This window comes from Mesoplodon densirostris, chromosome 11, assembly GCF_025265405.1.
Source record: "Mesoplodon densirostris isolate mMesDen1 chromosome 11, mMesDen1 primary haplotype, whole genome shotgun sequence".
In the NCBI taxonomy this organism is placed as follows: Eukaryota; Metazoa; Chordata; class Mammalia; order Artiodactyla; family Ziphiidae; genus Mesoplodon; species Mesoplodon densirostris.
In genome coordinates, this window is record NC_082671.1 from 19034209 (window position 1) to 19058424 (window position 24216).

Here is a 24216-nt window from a genome sequence, read left to right on the forward strand (position 1 = left end):
GAGAGAGAGACAGAGACAGAGACAGAGAGAGAGAGGTAGAAAGAAACACACACATACTTATATACATTTATACATACACACATAATTTTTTTCTAAATTGAAAGTAGTACTGAACCAAGTTCTGAGTTTTTTGAATTAAAATTTCATTTAGAGTAAAAGTTTCTTCATTAAGAACTTTAAAAATAGCTTTTGTGTGTCTGTTTTGGAGCATTAACGGGCATCATGTCTCCCAGCATTCCATCACTCAATTCTGGTGGTTCATCTGTGAATGGATTCATTTGTTCACTCATTTGGTCATCAAATATTTGAGTGCTTCAAATGTGAAAGGTGTTGTGCAGGATGCTGGGAATATGGAGATGGAAGACATGCCTCAAGGTGCTCATTGTACCTGGGGGACGCATGCAAGTGAGTTAGCCCCTACAGGACATGGAGAGTCACGTGATGGAGGCCAATCCGAGGTGTTCTGGGACCAGAGATGGTGGTAACCCAAGAGTTCCAGGAGGGTTTCAAGTGGAGACGGTGACTGAGATGAATCTTAAAGGATAAGAGGTAGGGAAATTTGTTTCAAATATATAGAGGGAGAAGAACAAAGATATAAAGAAAGCATAGCATGTTGGTATGGCCAGAGTAAAAGGTGTATAGGTGGATGATGAGATATGAGAGTAGGTAGGTGGGTAAGGGTTGACTAACAAAGGGTCTAGCAGACTGAGCTAAGTTATCTGGAGTTTGTCCTTGAAGGCCTGGAGAGCTATTGAAGGATTTAGGCAAAAAAGTGCATTTGAAGCCTGAGATTTACATTTAAGGAAGATTAGTCTGTCCTCAGCATTGAATTTTCTGCCAGTTTTATTCTAGCAAGGCTAAGAATCTCAGTTAGTATATTAAGATCCAAGTTTCTTGCCATCTAAGTTAACTCTTTAAGTATTACTAAATAATATCAATTTGGACTCTGGTTGTAATCCAAGACTTTTCAGGCCTAAATAATCACATCTTTTTCAGGTTCAGGTGTACCTTATCAAGCAAAGTCAAGATGAGAGGGGATTCTCTGGCTATTGAAGTGGAAAACAAAAGCAAAAATGGCAGTGTGCCTAACACACAACTAATCTTTTTTTTTAAATAACTATTTAAGTGAAACAAAATGATATTCAGAACAATACCGATGGTGCCTTCATAGTTCTCAGACTCCATAGTCAAGAAACTGTTCACTTTCTTCACTGCCCCCATCTGGACCTCCACATCGGCCAAGTTCCTCACAACCCAATTCAAATAATTGGTTATCTGTGTCAGGTGACAAAAACAATGAACACATATAAAATGAAGTCATGATTTTTCTAAGCACTGGACATTAGGTGATAGGATGACTTGGACAGTTCATATAGGTACAATTCATAAATGCTGCAGGATATCAGAGACCAGAGAGGATGTCATGGGATAAAGTTGGCAAAGAAAGTGTCTGCTCTTCTTCAAGTGTCCTCAAATGTCCCTGTTCTGTGAACTGTCCTGACTTCCCTGCACAGCGGATAGTTGTATGGACCTCTGTTTCCATTTACCTCATTTATAGTCATATTCAAGTTAGTGTCCCTAAATGTGTGGTGAGCAACTCAGGACAAGAATTCCAAACAGCCTTGGGAGAACTCTGACCATAGGGTTTGAGGACTTTCTAAAAATTGGTTCACAATACCAGAAATGAATCCATGCCATCCTAAAATGCTGGGTTTGGGCCCAAATCTACTATTATTTGCAGGCTGTCATCTTGTTATGAATTTCTAACTCCTCTCTAACATCCACGAATAAGAGTAATAATAACCACATACAGAAAGTACCTCCAGCACTGCGCAAAAAGAGAGAGATTTTCATCCATACATACCGTAAGTGCATAGAGAAGACCTAAGCCCACCAATCCAGAATTGGAAGACCCACTAATGGATGCAATTGATGCAGTGAGAACAATGCAAGCTCCCAGATAATCCTAAAAAGGAGTGAGAAAAAAATATTAAAAGATTTTCCCCAAGTTCTTAAACCAAAGATCTCAGTCAACCCAGGTGATCACTAAGAGAATAAACGCTACTCCTTGTGTATCCTGTTAAGTTTCAGAAGAATGTTACAGAAGGTAGGGAAGAATAACAACTCACACAATTAGGACTGGAAGGGAAATGATGCAAGGCTCTGATTATATTCATGCAGATATGCGTTCAGAGACGTTAAACACCTGGTCAGAAATTAAGCTGCAATTTTCGGCACGACCAGGATCAGACACAGGGTTTTCTTTCTTTCTTTCTTTCTTTTTCTTATCTACTGTATTGTGTTGCCAGACAAGCAATTATTTTTGAACTTAACTTTCTACCTTAAATTTCATGTGTGCTTATACCAGGGTTGGGATTAGCTCTCTTGTATGCTAAGTCAAGGCCTTTGCAGAAGTTTGCCTCTAGTTAGCTTATTGGGATTTGTATCTGAACTATTTTCGACTATCTGGTCTCAGAGTCTGGGATATTAAATCTATAGATTTCATGGAAATAGGAATAAGTGTAATTTTTCTTCCTAAATTAGAAATATGGGCATGTCTTAGAGTATCTGAATTGTCGATGACTCAATGATAAACTCTTCCGAGAAATTTAAAAAATTCATTAAGGCCAGCCTTAAACTCAAAGGAGAGATAAGGGACATCTGTCCATTTTCTAACACTCTTTCTTCCCCATTTCCCAGCATTCTTAGGCACTATTACGTCTTATCTTTTGAAAAAGAAATCTTTAAAACTTGTCATGCTGATGTGTCACACATGCCAGAAGCAGAGAGAAGTTCAGGCATGAACACTTTCTAGAATTATCTCAAGTCTCATCTCACTGGTGATGACCATCTCTAGAAAGATAACGTCTGCTACCTCAAAAAAATAACTAGTAACTAGGTGATAAGACCATAATGACAGTAATAGAGTGTTTAACATGCTGAAGTCAAGAATGCAGTTTCTCAGGGCTTCTCTGGTGGCGCAGTGGTTGAAAATCCACCTGCCAAGGCAGGGGACATGGGTTTGAGCCCTGGTCCGCGAAGATCTCACATGCTGCTGAGCAACTAAGCCCATGCGCCACAGCTGCCGAGCCTGCGCTCTAGAGCCCATGAGTCACAACTACTGAGCCCGTGAGCCACAACTACTGAGCCCGTGAGCCACAACTACTGAGCCCGTGTGCCACAGCTACTGAAGTCTGCGTGCCTAGAGCCCGTGCTCCACAACAAGAGAAGCCACTGCAATGAGAAGCCCGCACACCGCAATGAAGAGTAGACCCGCTCAACGCAAGAGAGCCAGCGCACAGCAACTAAGACCCAACGCAGCCAAAAATAAATAAAACAAAATAAAACTTCTAATATATATATATATATATATATATATATATATATATATACACACACACACACATAAAGAATGCAGTTTCTCAAATCAGCTCGCATGTGCCCATCCTTGCCTCTTTTTAAATAACACCAAAGATCAAATTTTGGGGGAGCAATCAATGATCCCAGGCTTGGAATCAGAGATCTGGGTTCAAATGATGCTTTTGTCAATTACCAGCTAGTAAGCTTAGATGAGTCATTTAAACCCCTTTGAGACTCAGTTTCTTCTTCGGAAAATAGAAATGATACCTAATTTACAGGGATTTTGAAAGGAATAAAAAAGATTAAATATCAGTTCGATTTACCCCCCTCCATGTAACAGGATGTCTTTTTCTGGATGATTTTCAAAGGTTTGAAGCAAGCTTAAAAGTTTGTGTGCATCATAAAACATCAAAGGTTAAAACAGGCACTAAAATTTAATTCTGTAATGACTCCCATTATCTGTACAAAAAATAAAGAAAGAAATCATGAGAGTTAATCCCTTGAGGGAGTAAATTCCATAGAGGTAGTAAATACTCCTTTGATCGCTTCTTCCCGTGTATCCATTTGTTAACAACTTGTCACATCCCAATCAGACAGTTCTTCCTTTTCCCCCTTTATTTGAAGCAACAACTACATGAATGCCGAATGTAACCAGCCTGGGCTGCTCTTTTTTATTTTATAAATGCCAACGTGTTCCCCAAATACTTCCAAAATATTTACAACAATATGAATTTTTCCTTCCCACTCTCTTGTGAAAGGTAATACCTTTAATGTTATGTTATAAATTTGTTATTTCCATATTATCTTTTCTAAAAAGACTCATAAAGCGACTGTGTGATAAGTTTCAGAAAGTAAGTTAGCACCAGGAGATATTTCCAGCAAGATGCTCCCAGCTTGATATAAAGAAATATGCCAGTCGGCGTCTGAGAAATTTCTGTGGGCAACATACATTTTAAGGGTTTGAAGCAGGGTATGTTTTTACTAATTTCTGTTCTCCGCTACCTCTCAGCTGACCTCATTGGAAAGAAGAGCCTCATTCATCCATCCATCTATCCATTCATTCATTCATATATTCCTTTAAAAGTATATATAACTTCCCTGTTTAGAATTATCAATGCCTTCCTATTGCACTTATAATAAATTCAAACTCCGATGAATTACAAAGCCTTATATGATGTAAAGTCTGGAGTCTAGACTCTGCCTCCTCTGACCTTATTTGAGATTCCTTTCCTGCTCCTTCACCCTGCTCCAACTATGTTGGTCTTCCCGTCCTTGGTGAGATAAGCTGGGACCTGGTACCTAGGACCCTTTACTGCAGTGCTCGCACCTGAACAAATGAATCCCCCAAGCAAGAGAGTACAAAGAAACAATAAGGGACTAAAAATAACTGCACACATGCGCAGCTCGGGTGATTATAATAAGATACAAAAAGGCCACAAACCAATTGCCATGTCTGAGGTGCCGGGAGAAAAGCAGGATACTGCGCATGACCCCTGCGCACAGCACCACCAAGGGGGTGGGCAGACCACGTAAGCCACGCCTTCTCCCCAGCCCACTGATCCTTCCTCACCCTCATCCCATTTAAGGAATCAGCTTGTCACTTCCTCAGGAAGTGAACAAGCGCACCTGTTACTTAAGTTCACTCCCTTATGCTGTAGCATGAGTCCCAGTAAAACCTTGCCTAAATTTCTCCTCTGGCTTCTTATCAATTTCTTTTTTTCTTTTTTTTTTTTTTTCGGTACGCAGGCTTCTCACTGTTGTGGCCTCTCCCGTTGTGGAGCACAGGCTCCGGATGCGCAGGCTCAGCGGCCATGGCTCACGGGCCCAGCCGCTCCATGTGGGATCTTCCCAGACCGGGGCACAAACCCATGTCCCCTGCATCGGCAGGTGGACTCTCAACCACTGCGCCACCAGGGAAGCCCTCAATTTCTATTAATTAAAGATTCCAAGGACCTGGGTCAGTAACGTTGGGAACATACCAACTTTGTTTCTGCCACTGACTCTGCCTGAAATGCTTCCCAGAGGTCTCAGACACCAGGCTACTGCTCATCATCTAGGAGTCAGTTCTTAAATACACCTCTCTGGAGAGACCTTCCCTTCCTGATCCCACCCCCAGCCCTGGAGCTGTTCTCTAGCCCATTGTCTTGCTTTGTTTTCCTCCTCACGCTTCGAGCTATCTGAAATGATCTCATTTGCTTATTTGTTCTCATGTTCATAGTCGATTTACTCTCACTAGAATCTAAGTCCATGAAAAAAGAGTCTGTCTAAAATTTCCAGCAACAGGAATACAGTAATGCTAAGTACATGGTAAAGGCCCAATGATTCCTTATGGAATTCATGACTGGATACATTGACCCCCTTCATAAAACATTTACTGAGTTCTTCTATGAGCCAAATATCTTCTAAATCCAGGCTTCTGACTTCTTTTTCTAAAGGACTCCTATGAGTCATTTAAGTCTCCACCAATCCCTTTTCCAGACTTAAGAGTTGAACATGTACAAATATTATAAGGATGCATATTTGACAAGGTGGGAAGCCCAACACGAAGTTTTATGATTTTTTATCCCCCGCTTAAAACTGTGATATGACTATCTTAGAAAGCTGTGCTATGGGCAGGTGTTAGGAGTTCTTTGCCTTTCTAAAGTGAAAAGCACTCTTAAGTCAAGAACTTCATCATTCAGTTCCCAATAATTATTCATTGTTTTGCTATTTCAATTGTACAGGAAAAACTTATAAAATGCCATGTTCTGTGTTACAAAGAGCAATCTGAATAGGACTGGAAGAGAAGAAGGCTGCAACTGACATACCGAAACAACAGATTAATCAGAGTCTCAATAAATGGAAATTAGACGTATGCCTAATATAAATATTATAAAGGAAACGGAAAACATTACACACTCAATCTCTCTTCCTCCCACCTCATTCCCTGTTAAGTTAATTTATTACAGATCTTTATATTCTATATTGGGCCTTGGATTCCACCATTGTATAGAACTCAATGTTAGATTCAATCAGCTAATACTTTAAACTATTTTCTATTGAATTGAAATGATAATCTGATAATAGGTGGGTTAGCCTTATCCTGGCAATGAAACCAGTAAAAGAAGTGAAAACAAATGAAGAGAGAAAAGGGAGCGAAGAGATCAATAAGTTAAAGTCAGTATGTATTTTCCGTGTCTCTCTCATTGAGCTAATGTTTTCAAAACTACTTGTAAGGTTTTCAGTATGATCATTAGACATTATTTTAATTCTTAGTCAAGTAAATAAAATATGCCAACATTTATATGTAAGGATAATGTAAAGAGATGTTTTTGACACCTCAGCAAAAAGGCATAGCTTTTTCTTTTTTTTAATTCATAGGAGCTTTTATTCATAAGAGGTCAATAAGTATTCCACATACCCTCTACTCTCTCTTCTGGTTGTGTAACCTTAAATAGCCCCTTGTGTAACATGCATTTAATGATACAAATCTCATAGGGCTTTTAAGGGGCTAAGAGAAGGCTCTGTGGGTGGAAGAGCTTTGTGCAACATAAATGTGCCAGGCAGCCTTCCTAAACCCTATTCCTATCCCTGGAATGTATATGACCTAACAATTGTTATACCTTGTTCTGCTACATTTATATTATATTGACAGACTTTTGGGGCCACTTTTCCTCTCTGTAAATAAGATACAATATGAAAAAGCTAGAAGTTATAAAATGTCACTTGCTTTACTCCACTCTCTCTTTTTTTTTTAGTTAATAATAAAATAATAACTAACATTTATTGGTCATTTGTCACATGGCAGGCACTGTGCCAACAGCTTTCCCTGCCTTGTCTCATTTTTTTTTCTTCTTCTTTTTTCTTTCTTTTTTTGTAACATCTTTATTGGAGTATAATTGCTTTACAATGGTGTGTAAGTTTCTGCTGTATAACAAAGTGAATCAGCTATACATATACATATACCCCATATCTCCTCCCTCTTGCATCTCCCTCCCACCCTCCCTATCCCACCCCCCTAGTGGTCACAAAGCTCCGAGCTGATCTCCCTGTGCCATGCAGCTGCTTCCCACTGCTATCTATTTTAATTTGGTAGTGTATATATGTCCAAGGCATAGCTTTTTGAAGCACCTTTAGAGCAAATTTTTCAGGAAATGAACCCACTTCCCAATTCCACAATCTAGTAAATTCAAATAGATACAAGAGCTTAAAAGCCAAAATGTCTGCAGTTTAGCATCTAAAGCAGTTATTATAAAAATATTCTTCATCATTTTCTTTTTTTAAAAAGTGCTATTCGTGCTGTCTTTTAGTTACATCAATGAGATACTTTTCAGCTCACTTCAGGATTACTACCCCTGCTCAATAATGTTTTTTTTTTTAAGTAACTGGGGAGTTTTTGGAAGCATTTGATCAGAATTTTACCTCAATCTGCATAAGAGAGGAAGCTCCTTTGCGCATAACGTTTATCAAGAAATCTCATAGCAAAACCACTAAATTCCAATCACTTCCTTTCAAATACAACAAGAGTAATAGATGTGTGAAATTGATAGAGCTTATGTTAGCTCCCAGTTTTCCACTTCCTTTACCATTATACAAGTTTATTGAATTATAAAGTGACTCTACCTTTCCACACCGTCTTTCCTTTCCATTGCAAACATTTGAACAACAAAATGGCTTAAAGGCAAAAAAGTTAAGAAAGGAGAAGCAGATGGTCTGAATAACTCACACACAGGAGAGTAAACACTTAGGGATCACTAGAAGCACAAATTCTTCTGCTAAGGCCTTCTACATCCTACCCAACCAATTCAATGAAAAACGCCTTCAGTCAAAACGATACAATGGAATGAGAGATTCTACTTAGGAAATAGAAGCTACTACATATGTGAATGACTATTCTCAGAGAGGGCCCAACAGCAGGACATTTTTATAAGTATAGTGATAAATTATAATTTCCATTGAGTTTGTGAGTTCAACACTCCCCTCCAGAAGGGAAGGCTTTGATTCCTATGTCAAAAGAGAAGCCTCTTGTCAGATTTCTAGTGATTCAACAATTTCTCTATCTATATGTGGGATTATAGTAAAAACTGTAATTTTCCATGCGACATCCTTGTAAATAGTTATCAGCAACACTATCTTTCTCCTTCACATGGCCCTCAGAAGTCCACGTCTATGGTTCCACTGAGTGCCTGGGTCTTCACATTACAAGATCAACGCACACCTGTCTATAATGGAGTTATGAACATACAAAAAAGCTCTGTGCTGTTTCACAAAATAGACTCTCACGCAAGCTCACCCTGAAGACTATTTTCACTTTAGCCTGTTGATTCTAAAGACTTTTTTTTGGCTTCTTGATGTGATTTTTCTTTTATCCTTTCACCATACAGAGCAAGACAAAGCCTTGGAAAGACACCCTTTAGATAGAGTTACACAATTTTCGCAAATGGAAACACCGATGCCAAAGAACTGGAATTGTTTAGTTCAGAGGGATGAAGAGAAAACGCTGTGCTGAACAAAAGAACGTACGCAGCATTCAAAGGTTAGGCTGTCGTGACACGCTGCACATGACTGTGGCCCACTTCACTTGGCACCCAGAGGAGAAACACTGCCCTCCACTGCCAAAGTAACCTGGGTGGTCACGGTCTGGCTACTTTCTACCAGCCAAACGATTTTATTCTTTTAGATTCTTGTCCTTTTTAATTGGAGTGTGTTGTGAACTTTATTTTTTTCCCAATTCAGAATAAGTATGAAATGAACATGGTGGGCAGGGCTACATCTTCCATAGGGAACATTGTTCAGCCAGAGAAAGGGAATAACTTGTAATTGTCTTAACACTTACCTAACATGACCAGGAAAAGAAACAAGAGCCATATGTAAATATATATATATATAGATAGATAGATAGATAGATAGATAAATAGATAATAAAAAAAATGGATGGGGCTCAGGGATTTTCCTGAATTTAAAAAAAGGTGCTTTTACTCTAGTTTCCCTTCCTTCTCTTGGAGATTGTCCACAGAATTCAGTGGCATTGCTCTGGAAAGCTAAAATTGAGAATGAAGAGAAAGGGAAGAGAAAAACAGCCACAGAAAACTATGATAAGTTTTCTCCTCTTTCTGTCCACTTGGGTCATGAGTCCATGAATTAGAGTTGGTGAAATCCCCAGATCTGCACCAGGAAATCTGCTGGCATCTTCTGAGTTATGCCCAATGCTGCCCCCCTCCTGGTACGGTTTAACTGTGCTTCTGCTATGGGAGCTCCAAGAATATTTGCTAGAGCAGATATTTTTGTTAATTTGCTGAGTAATATATCAGACAATAGGGAATGGAGGGGGCTGTGTTGATACTGTAGATAAGGTCCATGCAGACAGAGTCACTGGGCCAAATAAAAATTTTCATTACATATTTTTTGTAAATGACTTACAAGGCAGAGTATGTCCAGCTGTGGGGTTCGGAGAACATTTCACGCCCCAGTCTCCAAGGTACTGTTTCTCAATGTTCATATTTCTCATATTTTTGACACAAGATCCATTTCTTTCAAATGGAAATTGTATCTCCAGTGATGCCAACACATCCACAGAAGCATAGTAGTAATGAGGTCATTTACATGTATATGATTGGGAGAAAGGTTATTTCCTTATTGGAGTTTACTCATTTTTAATATTTTTTATTCATTATTTTTATTCATTTTATTTACTTTATTCATTCAACACCCCTACTGTGGCATATGTTCTTGGATTATAGCATTTATATTCAAATAAATATTCTAATATTCTAAATATTCTGATTCTAATAAAAACTTTCTGTATACCCAAAGAACAGAAAGAGAATAAATCTGACTGGTTTTAAGTTGGATCTCTGGGATTGTCTAGAAGCATGTGTGTATGTGTGTGTGTGTGTGTGTGTGTGTGTGTGTTGTGTGTATACCCACATAAACTTACTGATACATAAATACAATAGATGAAAGAGACAAATCATCCACAAAGGACTTTGGACCTTGACTTCTATCAGCAGATATGCCTGGAATGTTGCAGTAAATCAACAAGTTTCTTACCATATTTTATATTTACTAATCAGAAATAGAAGCAAAGGATTCTTTAATTTTTTTGTGTTGGTTTTAAGGGAGAGATCTGGTAAGGCTAGATAGCAAATTGTGGAAAGAGTATAATACACAGAAAACAAAGACACAAAAATAAATGTGTTATAAGGTAACAGAATGAATGGCAGATTTCGCCCTTCCTTTTTCACATATCAGTATTTTTTTTAGAGTTCTGCAGGTAGAACTAGAATTCTTTTATATTCAAGTAGGTCCAGCTGCCTTTAATGGCGGGGGGGCGTTTAAGTAGCAGAGTGTGAGTCAAGCTAAACTAACCCATTCTGAATCTGGCTGCTGTTCCTCTCTGAATTTTTCCTGACCTTCCCTTTCTTGGCAGTCTGAAGGCTCTAATATCTTGTCTTCTGGCTATGAGAGCAGAACATATGGTTTGCTTGAAGATTTTTGTTAAACATTTGTCCATTAACCTGACAGTAGGAAGTGCTAAAGAGTAGAGGCAGGAGTCAGGTCAGACACTCACCTCAAGTCCAAAGTAAACACACTTGCCCCTAAAAAACATACTTGATCTTCAACTTCAGGAAAATCAAATACAAAGGTAAATACTGATATTTTCTCCCTTTGATTTTAGGACATTCTTTGATGAAGCTATTTCATCATTAGTTCTGTTATCAGATATGATTTCTTTTCCTTGGAGAAAACAGATTTAAACAAACAAACAGAAGCTTAAAGCAAGGAATTAGGGTCTGGGTAAGATCTAGGAATAATATTTTGGTTCTAAGTCCTAAACACTTCACCTGCCTTTATGCTAGTTATAGATAATTCAGGAGAATCTGCCCTGCCCCCTCTCAATCCCTACAGCAACCCATAAGAAATTTCCTACCTAAAATTTGTGAAATATAATTGTGTTATGTTGCTGGATAATTTCTACACAATAACTAATAGAGTGGTAGAGAATCTCTGTAAACTAGTGAGAAATCATGGCAACTACAGCTCACAGGGGGATCCCAGATTCCCTACCAATCTGTATCCATCCATCAACAACTCAGATTTTAATTTGTGCTCCTTCATTTCAACTTTATCAAATTCCCATTACCATCTGCCCTCTCTGGTCCATTGAGTTTTGAAAGAAAGTGTGCATGTGGTAGGGGTGATTAATCAGCAGAAGTGAGGTTCTTACAATAGCATGAGTAAACCTCCTTTTCCTTTTCACAAACTGATAGATAATTATTTTTTTAAAAAAGATGACGGTCAACTCATCATTACTGCCGAAGTGTCTTATTCATACTGCAGATTATGCAGACCAGTCTGCAAACAACATCCCCTTCCCTCTGGAACTTGGGTCTCACCTGTCTCCTACTTCATTCATACCCCAACTGGTTGGCTTATTAACCACTTACCAGGGCAGGTACTGTTTCAATTCATTTATTCATCCATCCATCTATCCATTCAAAAGACATTTGTTGAGTGCACTTGCCAATCAGTGAGCTAGGGGATTTATATTATTATTTTTAATCCTAACACCCCCATGAGGTAACATTCTTACTCCTATTTTACAAATAACAAACTGGGACTTGGATAAATTCATTAACTTGTTAGACCAAGTCTGTACGATGTCAAAGCTTGTGCCCATTCTTCTACTTTATATAAGGCAGAAGAAGGCAACAGATGATTAATCACAATGTTTTACATTTGGGGCTAACATGATCTTCCACGGGTTTAAAAGAGAGAAGTTGCCATTTCTTCCAGGTCGGTCCAGCTCAGTGGAGTAAATGAGTACATCTGTTCACTTGTCAAATGTGCTCTTTTGAAAAAAAAAAAAACTGAAGTTATACAAATATTTGCCATTCCATTAACTTATATAATCTAGCGACTAGTGAACACAAAATGAATTTTTGCATTTGGGGCTATTTGTCTTGCCATTAGCTAAAAACATTATGACAAATTTCATCCGTAACGTAAACAAACCTGAGCTATTTTAAAGTTCAGAAAATGCAAAGCGACTGCTGAATCTCAGTGGAAGCCTAATTTTTACAACTGTCTTCCTCTTTGCATCAGGCCTCTTTTCTGTGTGGTTTCCATTTCAAACTCATGAAATGAACATACCGTTCTGACCTCTAGCCATCTGTTGGCAGCTGAGAGAAATAAGTAGGCAATGTTGTTCGTGTCTGTCAGTTCCAGCATTCGTTGCTTAAATCTGGTTTCATGCCTGCAGAAAACAAAAATATTATGATGTTAGCTACACAACAGGAGAAATAATAAAAAACAGTCACACTTCCTACTACACTATTTACTCAACACGGTGACAAACTGATGGGATGGAATGACTAGTAAATGGACTCCTACTTGCAAATAAAGGCCAGCTGCTACTGCTCTCCTGCACCCTTACTGAGAGATGGTGTGGTGCAGTGTTTCCTTTCTTTCTCAACCCTTGCTATGGAAAGGAATCTTTCCAATGACAAAGTCCTATTAAAGATTGTTTCATAAATTTCCACATAATGATGGTAGCCATGAAAACAAGGCATGGTCTATGTCGCAAGTGCCCTACAAAAACCAGAAGAAGTTGTACAGATATGCAACATACTCCACCTACTTTTTATTGCATGTATTTTACTTTTCCACATGGCATGGTTGGAGTTGGGTGGAAGGTACTAGAAGAGACTCAGGGAAGACAGGAAAATATGCATTTGTAACAGGCAAATATATACTTAAAAATTTTTCTTTTGCTCGGTGTTTCTGGGACTCAAAGAAGGAAAATGAAGTGGCAAGAAGTGGAGGATGGGGGTCCTTGGAAATGGCAGATGTCCTTGTTAAGCAAGATATCATATAATCTCAAAGTTCCAAACTATTTGTAAGAATGGTCATTACATGAAAGAAACTCTTGGTGTGTGGTGCTTACAAGGATCTATAACACATACAGTTTAGATACTGATTCTTGGCCAAATTAAGTTCATTCTAGGGGATTAACATAATCAGACCAAATTCTGTGTAACCTGTGTTATAAAGGAAACTTCTAATAAAAACCTCATCCATTCGAACATGTGAGCTACTTCTCCAAGAAACTCATCTTACATGGTGATAAATCTTTTCTACATCACAAAAATAGCCTCTTTTTATTTTTCAATTATTTTCCCTCAGTAACAGAAACAATGGAAAGCTGGATCAGATAACCAAAATAACTAGTTTGAAGGCTGGAGGAAATGCCAAAGGTTTGTTCAATTTTCTGTGGCCATGGCTTATCTTACACAGACCTCCTGTCTATGTATTATGTTTGCAAGAAGCAGCCAAATTTCATCTGACAGCCCGGTGGTAATTCCTATTTGATAAGAGACTGCTCCAAGTCCCCCCCCTCCCCCAGATCTTCAAATCAATTTGCAAACGTTTATAATAAACAATCACTATGTCAAAAATGAAGAAGTCCTGGGTGGGGTGTTCACTTGGCCCGTGAAGTCATCCATACAGGCCAATATAAAGCAGATACTTGATATTTATCCAATCAATCTGATCATTCCAATATGCCAAACCAGAAAAATCAGATAAATTGAGTCAGACAGCAACATCTGAGCTACACTAATCAAAGGATACAGCAATCAGAGCCAAATAATTACCTCACTTTGAGTTATGTAGCCTTGACCCAAATGCCATGCACAGGAGGACCTGCACTGAATAGCAATGCACTAGGGCGGGACTAAGCAGACAGAGAAACAGGACTACCCTGGTGATGACCCTTTTAGAGATGGACAGAGTGAATAATTAAGGTAGGATGACTCATAGGGTTATAGGATTTACTGAGATAGTGGATTTCAACTGTAAACAGATATATCCAATTCTGTATTTGCATTGTTAGGTGGATTTTCACCCACTCATTCAGAAACATTCATCAAGCACGAGCACTGAGACATTAGAATATATATGTCTGAATAAGACATGACCTCTGCCCTAGAGGAGCCCATTGTTTAGTGAAGGAAGGAAGCATGGTATGAACAAGTAAGGAAGGCACAACACAGAAGCCAATCATAACGGCCCTATGCACAAAATGCTACATGAACATAAAGGAAGGCGACGATTTAGACTGATCAGAGGATCAGAATGGTAGGGAATGGGGTGGAGGGTGGGGAAAGATGGATTAAGTAAGTTTCACAAAGGACTAGGAAGATGGTCTGAGTGAGGTTTTAAGAAATGGGCTGAATTTTTCAGGTAAACAAGGTGGGACAAAGCACTGGAGGTATCAGGAACAACATAATCAAAGGAACAGAAGTGAGAAAACTCAACATGTTCAGGGGCTGGAGGAGATAGCCATCTCCCTAGAGGGCTGTGGTGATGGAGAGATTGGGGGTGGGGGTAGGGGGCGTTTGGACCAAAGCCTGTGGACTCCACTTGAGATGAACATCAAACACTTCACTGTGACAAAGTGTTTTGTCTGGGGCTCTTCTTACTCTTCCTTCAGTTTGGGGATATTGTTGCAGATATACTCTTAAAGAGTTTGTAAATGGAGTTGGCAACAATCTAAAGCAGCAGTGAAAGGGGAGGGGTGGAAATGCAGCGAACATTCTTTCTGTGTGTTTCTATTTGGCAAGAACCCTTCTGTTTTCCTAATGGAAACTTTGACACACTCAGTCTGTATCTTTTCATCCACATCCAGCTCATCTTTTGAACATTCTTAGACCTTTATTCTGTCAGGCCAAAAAAAAAAGCAGGAAAGGTCACTGAAATCTCAGTCTAATTTAACTGTGATCCTTTGGTGGTAAACTACTTGAGGGAGTTCAAGACTGCCTGTGAGTACACCACGAACCCTGAACGCAGGGGAGGAAAGCAGCCTAATCAGTAAATACGAACTTTCCAAAGTGCTGAGGACTCTGGGGACTCTTACTAGCCTGAAAGAAAGGAAGAAATAGATGGAAAAGAATGTGTTTGATTCTTAACCACAAGTTACCAAATGTAAAGATTCTAGAATTTTTTTAATGGTAACAAAACTATCCCCACATTGTAAAACTTCCTTTGGTTTAAAAGTGCTGATATTGGTGGTACGTTATATTTACTTTAAAAATGAACCCTAGGGGGCTTCCCTGGTGGCACAGTGGTTGAGAGTCCGCCTGACTATGCAGGGGACACGGGTTCGTGCCCTGGTCCAGGAGGATACTGCATGCTGCGGAGCGGCTGGGCCCGTGAGCCATGGCCACTGAGCCTGCGCTTCACAGTGGGAGAGGCCGCAGCAGTGAGAGGCCCGCGTACCACAAAAAAAAAAAAAAAAAAATGAACCCTAGAAGATCTAAATCTGGATGAGTCTGATGCATGTACTGTTACATAAAAGTTGGGCTGTCTTTCGTGTCGTCCAATCATCATTCACGTCTTAGATGTCATGTAATAGTTTGTCTTTCTTACAGCTCTCTAGAATTTCCCTGTTGTAAAATTAGAAATAGTCAAGCCAAATTCTGCTCATGTGTCTGGTGAAGAAGGTAAGTGAAAAAACTAAACGTTGACTTTTGATCAAGTTTCTCTTTCATGCTAAATCATCATTTCCTTCAAGGTGCTTTGTGTGATTCCAGTCCTCAGCACTCTCGGAAAATGACCTGACCTGTTCTTCACGAAGAAAATAGAGGCTGTTTTCTGTTGAACCCATCAACTCTTCCACCTACCAGCTTGCCTGAATCTGGACACTGATTGTCCCCCACCTGCCATGTTATCCCATCCATTTTCTCTGTGGTATTTATCTCGGTTAGAAACAAAAGGCCATGTCTTTGGAGTCTTTCTATATCTGCAGCAAGAGTAGCACCTAGCATGTGTTCAAAACTCAAATAAATTAACTTGGAAGGACTTGTTTGGTGAAAAATGTAATTTTTAATATGGTATACTTATGAGTACCACTGGGCATTGCTGGCTACTATTAGAACATAAATCTTATTTAACACCTACATTCAAAGTCAATAAATGGTTTTACCATCTCCAATAAGAGGCACTGCACACTCTGATGGGAAAACACACCACTGTGGAAAGTATAAATGCTTCACAATGAAACCTAGGTAGATTTATGTAGAAATTCTGTGATGCATGTTGTAGATGGTGGCTGTATCTTTATATTCTACTTTTTGACTCAGTTATATGTATATATATATATACATATGTGTAATACAAATATTTCTTAGGTTAGAAAAATCTCTAATTGAAATCAATACAGATCACAACTAACTGCTGAACAATCATCTACAGAAAGACACTGGAACTCACTGAAAGAGATACCTCATATCCAAAGACAAAGGAGAAGCTGCAATGAGACAGTAGGAGGGACACAATCACAATAAAATCAAGTGCCATAACCGCTGGGTGGGTGACTCACAAACTGGAGAACACTTATACCACAGAAGTCCACCCACCGGAGTGAAGGTTCTGAGCCCCACATCAGGCCTCCCAACTTGGGATCCAACAGGAGGAAGGATTCCCAGAGAATCAGACTTTGAAGCCTAGTGGGATTTGATTGCAGGACTTTGACAGGACTGGGGGAAACAGTCTTGGAGGGCACACACAAAGTAGGGTGTGCATCAGGACCCAGGGGAAGGAGCAGTGACCCCATAGGAGACTGAACCAGACCTACCAGTTAGTGTTGGAGGGTCTCCTGTAGAGGCGGGGGGTGGCTGTGGCTCACCATAGGGACAAGGTCAATGGCAGCAGAAGATCTGGGAAGTACTCCTTGGCTTGAGCCCTCCCAGAGTCCACCATTAGTCCCACCAGAGAGCCTGTAGCCTCCATTGCTGGGTTGCCTCAGGCCAAACAACGAAGGGGGGGGGGACTCAGCTCCACCCATCAGCAGACAAGCAGATTAAAGTTTTACTGAGCTCCGCCCACCAGAGCAACACACAGCTCTAACCACCACCAGTCCCTTCCATCAGGAAGCTTGAACAAGCCTCTCAGATAGTCTCATCGACCAGAGGGCAGACAGTAGAAGCAAGAAGAACTATAATCCTGCAGCCTGTGGAATGAAAACCACATTCACAGAAAGACAGGCAAAATGAAAAGGCAGAGGACTATGTACCAGATGAAGGAACAAGATAAAAACCCAGAGAAACAACTAAATGAAGTGGAGATAGGCAACCTTCCAGAAAAAGAATTCAGAATAATGATAGTGAAGGTGATCCAGGACCTCAGAAAAGAATGGAGTCAAAGATTGAGAAGATGCAAGAAATGTTTAACAAAGACCTAGAAGAATTCAAGAAGAAACAAACAGAGATGAACAATACAATAACTGAAATGAAAAATACACTAGAAGGAATCAGTAGCAGAATAACTGAGGCAGAAGAACGGATAAGTGACCTGAAAGACAGACTGGTGGAATTCACTGCTGTGGAACAAACAATGAAAAGAAATGAAGACAGCCTAAGAGACCACTGGGACAACATTAAATGCACCAACATTTGCATTATAGAGGTCCCAGAAGGAGAAGAGAGAGAGAAAGGACCCAAGAAAATATTTGAAGAGATTATAGTCAAAAACTCCCCTAACATGGGAAAGGAAATAGCCACTCAAGCTCAGGAAGCACAGAGAGTCCCAGGAGGATAAACCCAAGGAGAAACATGCTGAGACACACAGTAAGCAAACTGACAAAAATTAAAGACAAAGAAAAATTGTTAAAAGCAACAAAGGAAAAATGACAAATAACATACAAGGGAACTCCCATAAGGTTAACAGCTGATTTCTCTGCAGAAACTCTACAAGCCAGAAGGGAGTGGCATGATATATTTAAAGTGATGAAAGGGAAGCACCTACAACCAAGATTACTCTACCCAGCAAGGATCTCATTCAGATGTGACAGAGAAATCAAAAGCTTTACAGACAAGCAAAAGCTAAGAGAATTCAGCACCACCAAACCAGCTCTACAACAAATGCTAAAGGACCTTCTCTAAGTGGGAAACACAAGAGAAGAAAAGCACCTACAAAAACAAACACAAAACAATTAAGAAAATGGTACTAGGAACATACATATCGATAATTACCTTAAATGTGAATGGATTAAATGCTCCAACCAAAAGACACAGGCTTGCTGAATGGATACAAAAACAAGACCCATCTATATGCTGTCTACAAGAGACCCAATTCAGACCTAGGGACACATACAGACTGAAAGTGAGGGGATGGAAAAAGATATTCCATGCAAGTGGAAATCAAAAGAAAGTTGGAATAGCAATAATCATATCAGATAAAATTGACTTTAAAATAAAGAATGTTACAAGAGACAAGAAAAGACACTGCATAATGATCAAGGGATCAATCCAAGGAGAAAATATAACAATTGTAAATATATATGCACCTAACAGAGGAGCACCTCAATACATAAGGCAAATGCTAACTGCTATAAAAGAGGAAATCAAGAGTAACACAATAACAGTGGGGGACTTTAACACCTCATTTACACCAATGGACAGATCATCCTGACAGAAAATTAATCAAGAAACACAAGCTTTAAATGACACAACAGACCAGATAGATTTAACTGATAATTACAGGACATTCCATCCAAAAACAGCAGATTACACTTCCTTCTCAAGTGCACATGGAACATTCTCCAGGGTAGATCACATGTTGGGTCACAAATTAACCCTTGGTAAATTTAAGAAAATTGAAAACATATCAAGCATCTTTTCCAACCACAACGTTATGAGATTAGAAATAAATTACAGGGAAAAAAATATAAAAATCACAAACACATGGAGGCTAAACAATGCACTACTAAGTGACCAAGAGATCACTGAAGAAATCAAAGAGAAAATCAAAAAAATACCTAGAGACAAATGACAATGAAAACATGATGATCCAAAACCTATGGGATACAGCAAAAGCAGTTCTAAGCGGGAAGTTTATAGCAATACAATCCTACCTTAAGAAACAAGAAAAATCTCAAATAAACAATCTAACCTTACACCTAAAGAAATTAAAGAAAGAAGAACAAACAAAACCCAAAGTTAGCAGAAGGAAAGATATCATAAAGATCAGACCAGAAATAAATGAAAAACAAATGAAGGAAACAATAACAAAGATCAATAAAACAAAAAGCTAGTTCTTTGAGAAGATAAACAAAATTGATAAACCTTTAGCCAGACTCATCAAGAAAAAGAGTGAGAGGACTCAAATCAAAAACATTACAAAAGGGCTTCCCTGGTGGCACAGTGGTTGAGAGTCCGCCTGCCGATGCAGGGGACACGGGTTCGTGCCCCAGTCCGGGAAGATCCCACATGCCATGGAGCAGCTGGGCCCGTGAGCCATGGCCGCTGAGCCTGCACGTCCGGAGCCGGTGCTCCGCAATGGGAGAAGCCACAAGAGTGAGAGGCCCATGTACCGAAAAAAAAAAAAAAAAAAAATATATATATATATATATATATATATGTATATATTACAAAAGAAAAAGGAGACATTACAATGGACACTGCAGAAATACAAAGCATCATAAGAGACTACTACAAGTAACTGTCTCTATGCCAATAAAATGACCAACCTGGAAGAAATGGACAAATTCTTAGAAAGGTATAACCTTCCAAGACTGAACCAGGAAGAACTAGAAAATATGAACAGACCGATCACAAGTAGTGAAATTGAAACTGTGATTAAAAATCATCCAACAAACAAGTCCAGGACCAGATGGCTTCACAGGTGAATTCTATCAAACATTTAGAGAAGAGCTAACACCCATCCCTCTCAAGCTCTTCCAAAAAATTGCAGAGGAAGGAACACTACCAAACTCATTCTATGAGGCCACCATCAACCAGATACCAAAACCAGACAAAGATACTACAAAAAACCAAAATTATAGACCAATATCACTGATGAATATAGATGCAAAAATCCTCAACAAAATACTAGCAAACAGAATCCAACAACACATTAAAAGGATCATACACAATGATCAAGTGGGATCTATCCCAGGGATGCAAGGTTTCTTCAATATATGCAAATCAGTCAATGTGATACACCATATTAACACCTGAAGAAGAAAAACTATATGATCATCTCAATAGATGCAGAAAAAGCTTTTGACAAAATTCAACACCCATTTATGACAAAAACTCTCCAGAAAGTGGAGATAGGTTCCCATAGAGGGAATCTATCTCAACGTAATTAAGGCCATATACCACAAACGCACAGCAAACAGCATCCTCAATGGTGAAAAAGTGAAAGCATTTCCTCTAAGATCAGGATCAAGACAAGGATGTCCACTCTTGCCACTATTATTCAACATAGTTTTGGAAGTCCTAGCCATGGCAATATGAGAAGAAAAAGAAATAAAAGGAATACAAATTGGAAGAGAAGAAGAAAAACTGTCACTGTTTGCAGATGGCATGATACTGTACATAGAGAATCCTAAAGATACCACGAGAAAACTACTAGAGCTTATCAGTGAAACTGGTAAAGTTGCAGGATACAATATTAATGCACAGAAATCTCTTTCATTCTTATACACCAACAATGAAAGATGAGAAAGAGAAATTAAGGAAGCATTCTCATTCACCACTGCAACAAAAAGAATAAAATACCTAGTAATAAATCTACCCAAGGAGGTAAAAGACCTGTACTCAGAAAACTATAAGACACTGATGAGAGAAATCAAAGATGACACAAACAGATGGAGAGATACACCATGTTCTTGATGAAAATGACTATACTACCCAAAGTAATCTACAGATTCAATGCAATCCCTATCAAATTACCAATGGCATTTTTTACAGAACTAGAACAAAAAAATCTTTAAATTTGTATGGAGACACAGAAGACCCTGAAGAGCCAAAGCTACCTTGAGGGAAAAAAATGAAGCTGGAGGAATCAGACTGCCTGACTTCAGACTATACTACAAAGCTACAATACTCAAGACAATATGGTGCTGGCACAAAAACAGAAATATGGATCAATGGAACAGGATAGAAAACCCAGAGATAAACCCATGCACCTATGGTCAACTAATCTATGACAAAGGAGGCAAGGATATAGAATGGAGAAAAGACAGTCTCTTCGATAAGTGGTGCTGAGAAAACTGGACAGCTACATTGTAGAAGAATGAAATTAGAACTCTCCGTAACACTATACACAAAAATAAACTCAAAATGGTTTACGGACCTAAATGTAAGATCAGACGCTATAAAACCATTAGAGGAAAACATAGGAAGAACACTCTGATATAAATCACAGTAATATCTTTTTTGACCCACCTCCTAGAGTAATGGAAATAAAAACAAAAATAAACAAATGGGACCTAATGGAACTTAAAAGCTTTTGCACAGCAAAGGAAACCATAAACAAGACAAAAAGACAAGCCTCAGAATAGGAGAAAATATTTGCAAATGAATCAATGGACAAAGGATTAATCTGAAAATATATAAACAACTCATGTAGCTCAACATTAAAAAAACAAACAACCCAATCAAAAAATGGGCAGAAGACCTTTATAGACATTTCTCTAAAGAAGACATACAGATGGCCAAGAGGCACATGAAAGGATGCTCAACATCACTTATCATTAGAGAAATGCAAATCAAAACTGCAATGAGTTATCACCTCACACCGGTTAGAATGGGCATCATCAGAAAATCTACAAACAACAAATGCTGGAGAGGGTGTGGAGAAAAGGGGACCCTCTCGCACTGTTGGTGGGAATGTAAATTGATACAGCCACTATGGAGAACAGTATGAAGGTTCCTTAAAAAACTAAAAATAGAACTACCATACAACCCAGCAATCCCACTACTGAGAATATACCCAGAGAAAACCATAATTCAAAAAGACACATGCACCCCAATGTTCACTGCAGCACTATTTACAATAGCCAGGTCATGGAAGTAACCTAAATGCCCATTGACAGATGAATGGATAAAGGAGATGAGGTACATATATACAATGGAATACTACTCAGACATAAAAACGAATGAAATCGGGTCATTTGTAGATACGTAGATGGATCTAGAGACTGTCATACAGAGTGAAGTAAGTCAGAAAGAGAAAAACAAATATCGTATATTAATGCATAGATGTGGAATCTAGAAAAATGATACAGATGAACTGGTTTGTAAGGCAGAAATAGAGACACAGATGTAGAGAACAAATGTATGGACACCAAGGGGTAAAGTGGGGTGGGGGGTGGTGGTGGGATGAACTGGGAGATTGGGGTTGACATACATACACTAATATGTATAAAATGGATAACTAATAAGAACCTGCTGTATAAAAAATTAATTAATTTTAAAAAAGAAATCAATACATGTTTGCATTTAGCACTGCAGAAAGATATAATACTTTAAGATGTTGATTTTCTAGAGTAAATGAAACATTCAATGATGCCACCTTCTTTTCTGATTTTACCTGAACAGGCAAAACAGGGTCAGGTAATTCTTTGTGTATTAAGCAGACACTCTTGATGAAAAGCTTGGGATATTACTCTGTTTACCAACTTCAAGAAAACTGATTAAATCCTAAAATAACTTTGGTGTAATAATATTTATTTTATTACTATTATTAATACATTTATTTTAACTTCTATGTTGGGTGTTTTTCTGCTAACCACTGTGGTTAATGCTTTACATGCATTATATCAATTAGTCCAACAAGTCTAAGAAGCGAAACTGATTTCCCCATTTCACAGATGAGGCTAGGGAATTTCAAAGCCTGGTCTAAATCCCACAGCTAGTATCCTTCCAACATCATGCTTAATTCTTTCTTTATTCTCATTAAAATTTCAAAAGATTAAACTCTGTGATCATTTACTGCCACATGTTTCTTACTACTAGTTTAGAACACAGCCACGCACACAGTGAGCATCCAAAAATGGGAGCAATGATCAGTTATATGTAGGTAAATATTTGTTGATGATGTAACTGCCTAATCAACAAAAGGAAAACATCTTTACTCACCTAAATGCCCGAATAGTGGTGAGTCCTTCAGCGGTTTCTGAGAAGTGGCAAAGCAGAGGGAGCTGGGTAGTATCATCAAGTTCCTGGAGATCCCTAGGACAGAGACAAGTGCAAAAATAAACCTCACACTTCTTCAGACTCAAAGATGGAAGAGAATCAGTGAGTAAAGACAGACTACGTAAGAAATTTTTTAAAAAGTTCTTAATTATTGTGATGTGGGTGAGAGTTAAAATAAGGGGAGATTGTGAGATAGCCTACTAGAAGTAGCTTTCTAAACTGCTACAATCAACTCGTAGCAGAATGAATAAGAGAGGAGAGCCACACAGATATAGAAAACAAACTTACGGTTTCCAAAGGGGATGGGCGGAGAGATAAATTAGGAGTTTGGGATTAACATATACACACTACCATATATAAAGTAGGTAAACAACAAGAACCTACTGTATAGCACAGGGAACTATACTTAATATCTGGTAATAACCTATAATGGAAAAGAATCTGAAAAAGAATATAAATATATGTGTGTGTATAACTGAATCACTTTGCTGTACACCTGAAACTAATACAACATTGCAAATTAACTATCCTTCAATTAAAAAATAAACTAAAATGAAAAAAGAGTGGAGAGTCAAATATGACTTGGTAATTACTCAGTAGCCTTGGAAAATGACAGTACTATTTACCAGGATGGGGGACAGAGAATAAAGATATTTGAAGAAACAGGTAACGAGTTTGGCTTCTGCCACAATGAAACTGAATCCCTGCCTAAATGGAACTTATATTCACTGGTCCTTTGAGTGTAAATATATATTTACAGGTATATAAAGCACTCAATGAATGTCTGGTGGACAAATGCCTGAATAGGACCCTTTCCATAAAGATGCACACTCATGTCAACTTTTTATTTAATTAATTAATTAATTATTATTATTATTATTATTTGCCGTAC

At 38.6% G+C, this 24216-nt stretch overlaps 1 protein-coding gene across 3 annotated transcripts in view; it reads right to left on the reverse strand.

The window, feature by feature from the left end:
* The window catches only part of ABCC9 (ATP binding cassette subfamily C member 9), a 140680-nt gene that overhangs the window by 13518 nt on the left and 102946 nt on the right, over positions 1–24216 (reverse strand). For all 3 annotated transcript variants that reach the window (XM_060111829.1, XM_060111832.1, XM_060111831.1), the window contains 4 exons: positions 23268–23360; positions 12493–12595; positions 1865–1966; positions 1155–1275 (listed from right to left, as the gene is read on the reverse strand). In XM_060111829.1, the coding sequence (XP_059967812.1) occupies positions 1155–1275; positions 1865–1966; positions 12493–12595; positions 23268–23360 (419 nt within the window). The remainder of the gene's footprint in view (positions 1–1154; positions 1276–1864; positions 1967–12492; positions 12596–23267; positions 23361–24216) is intronic.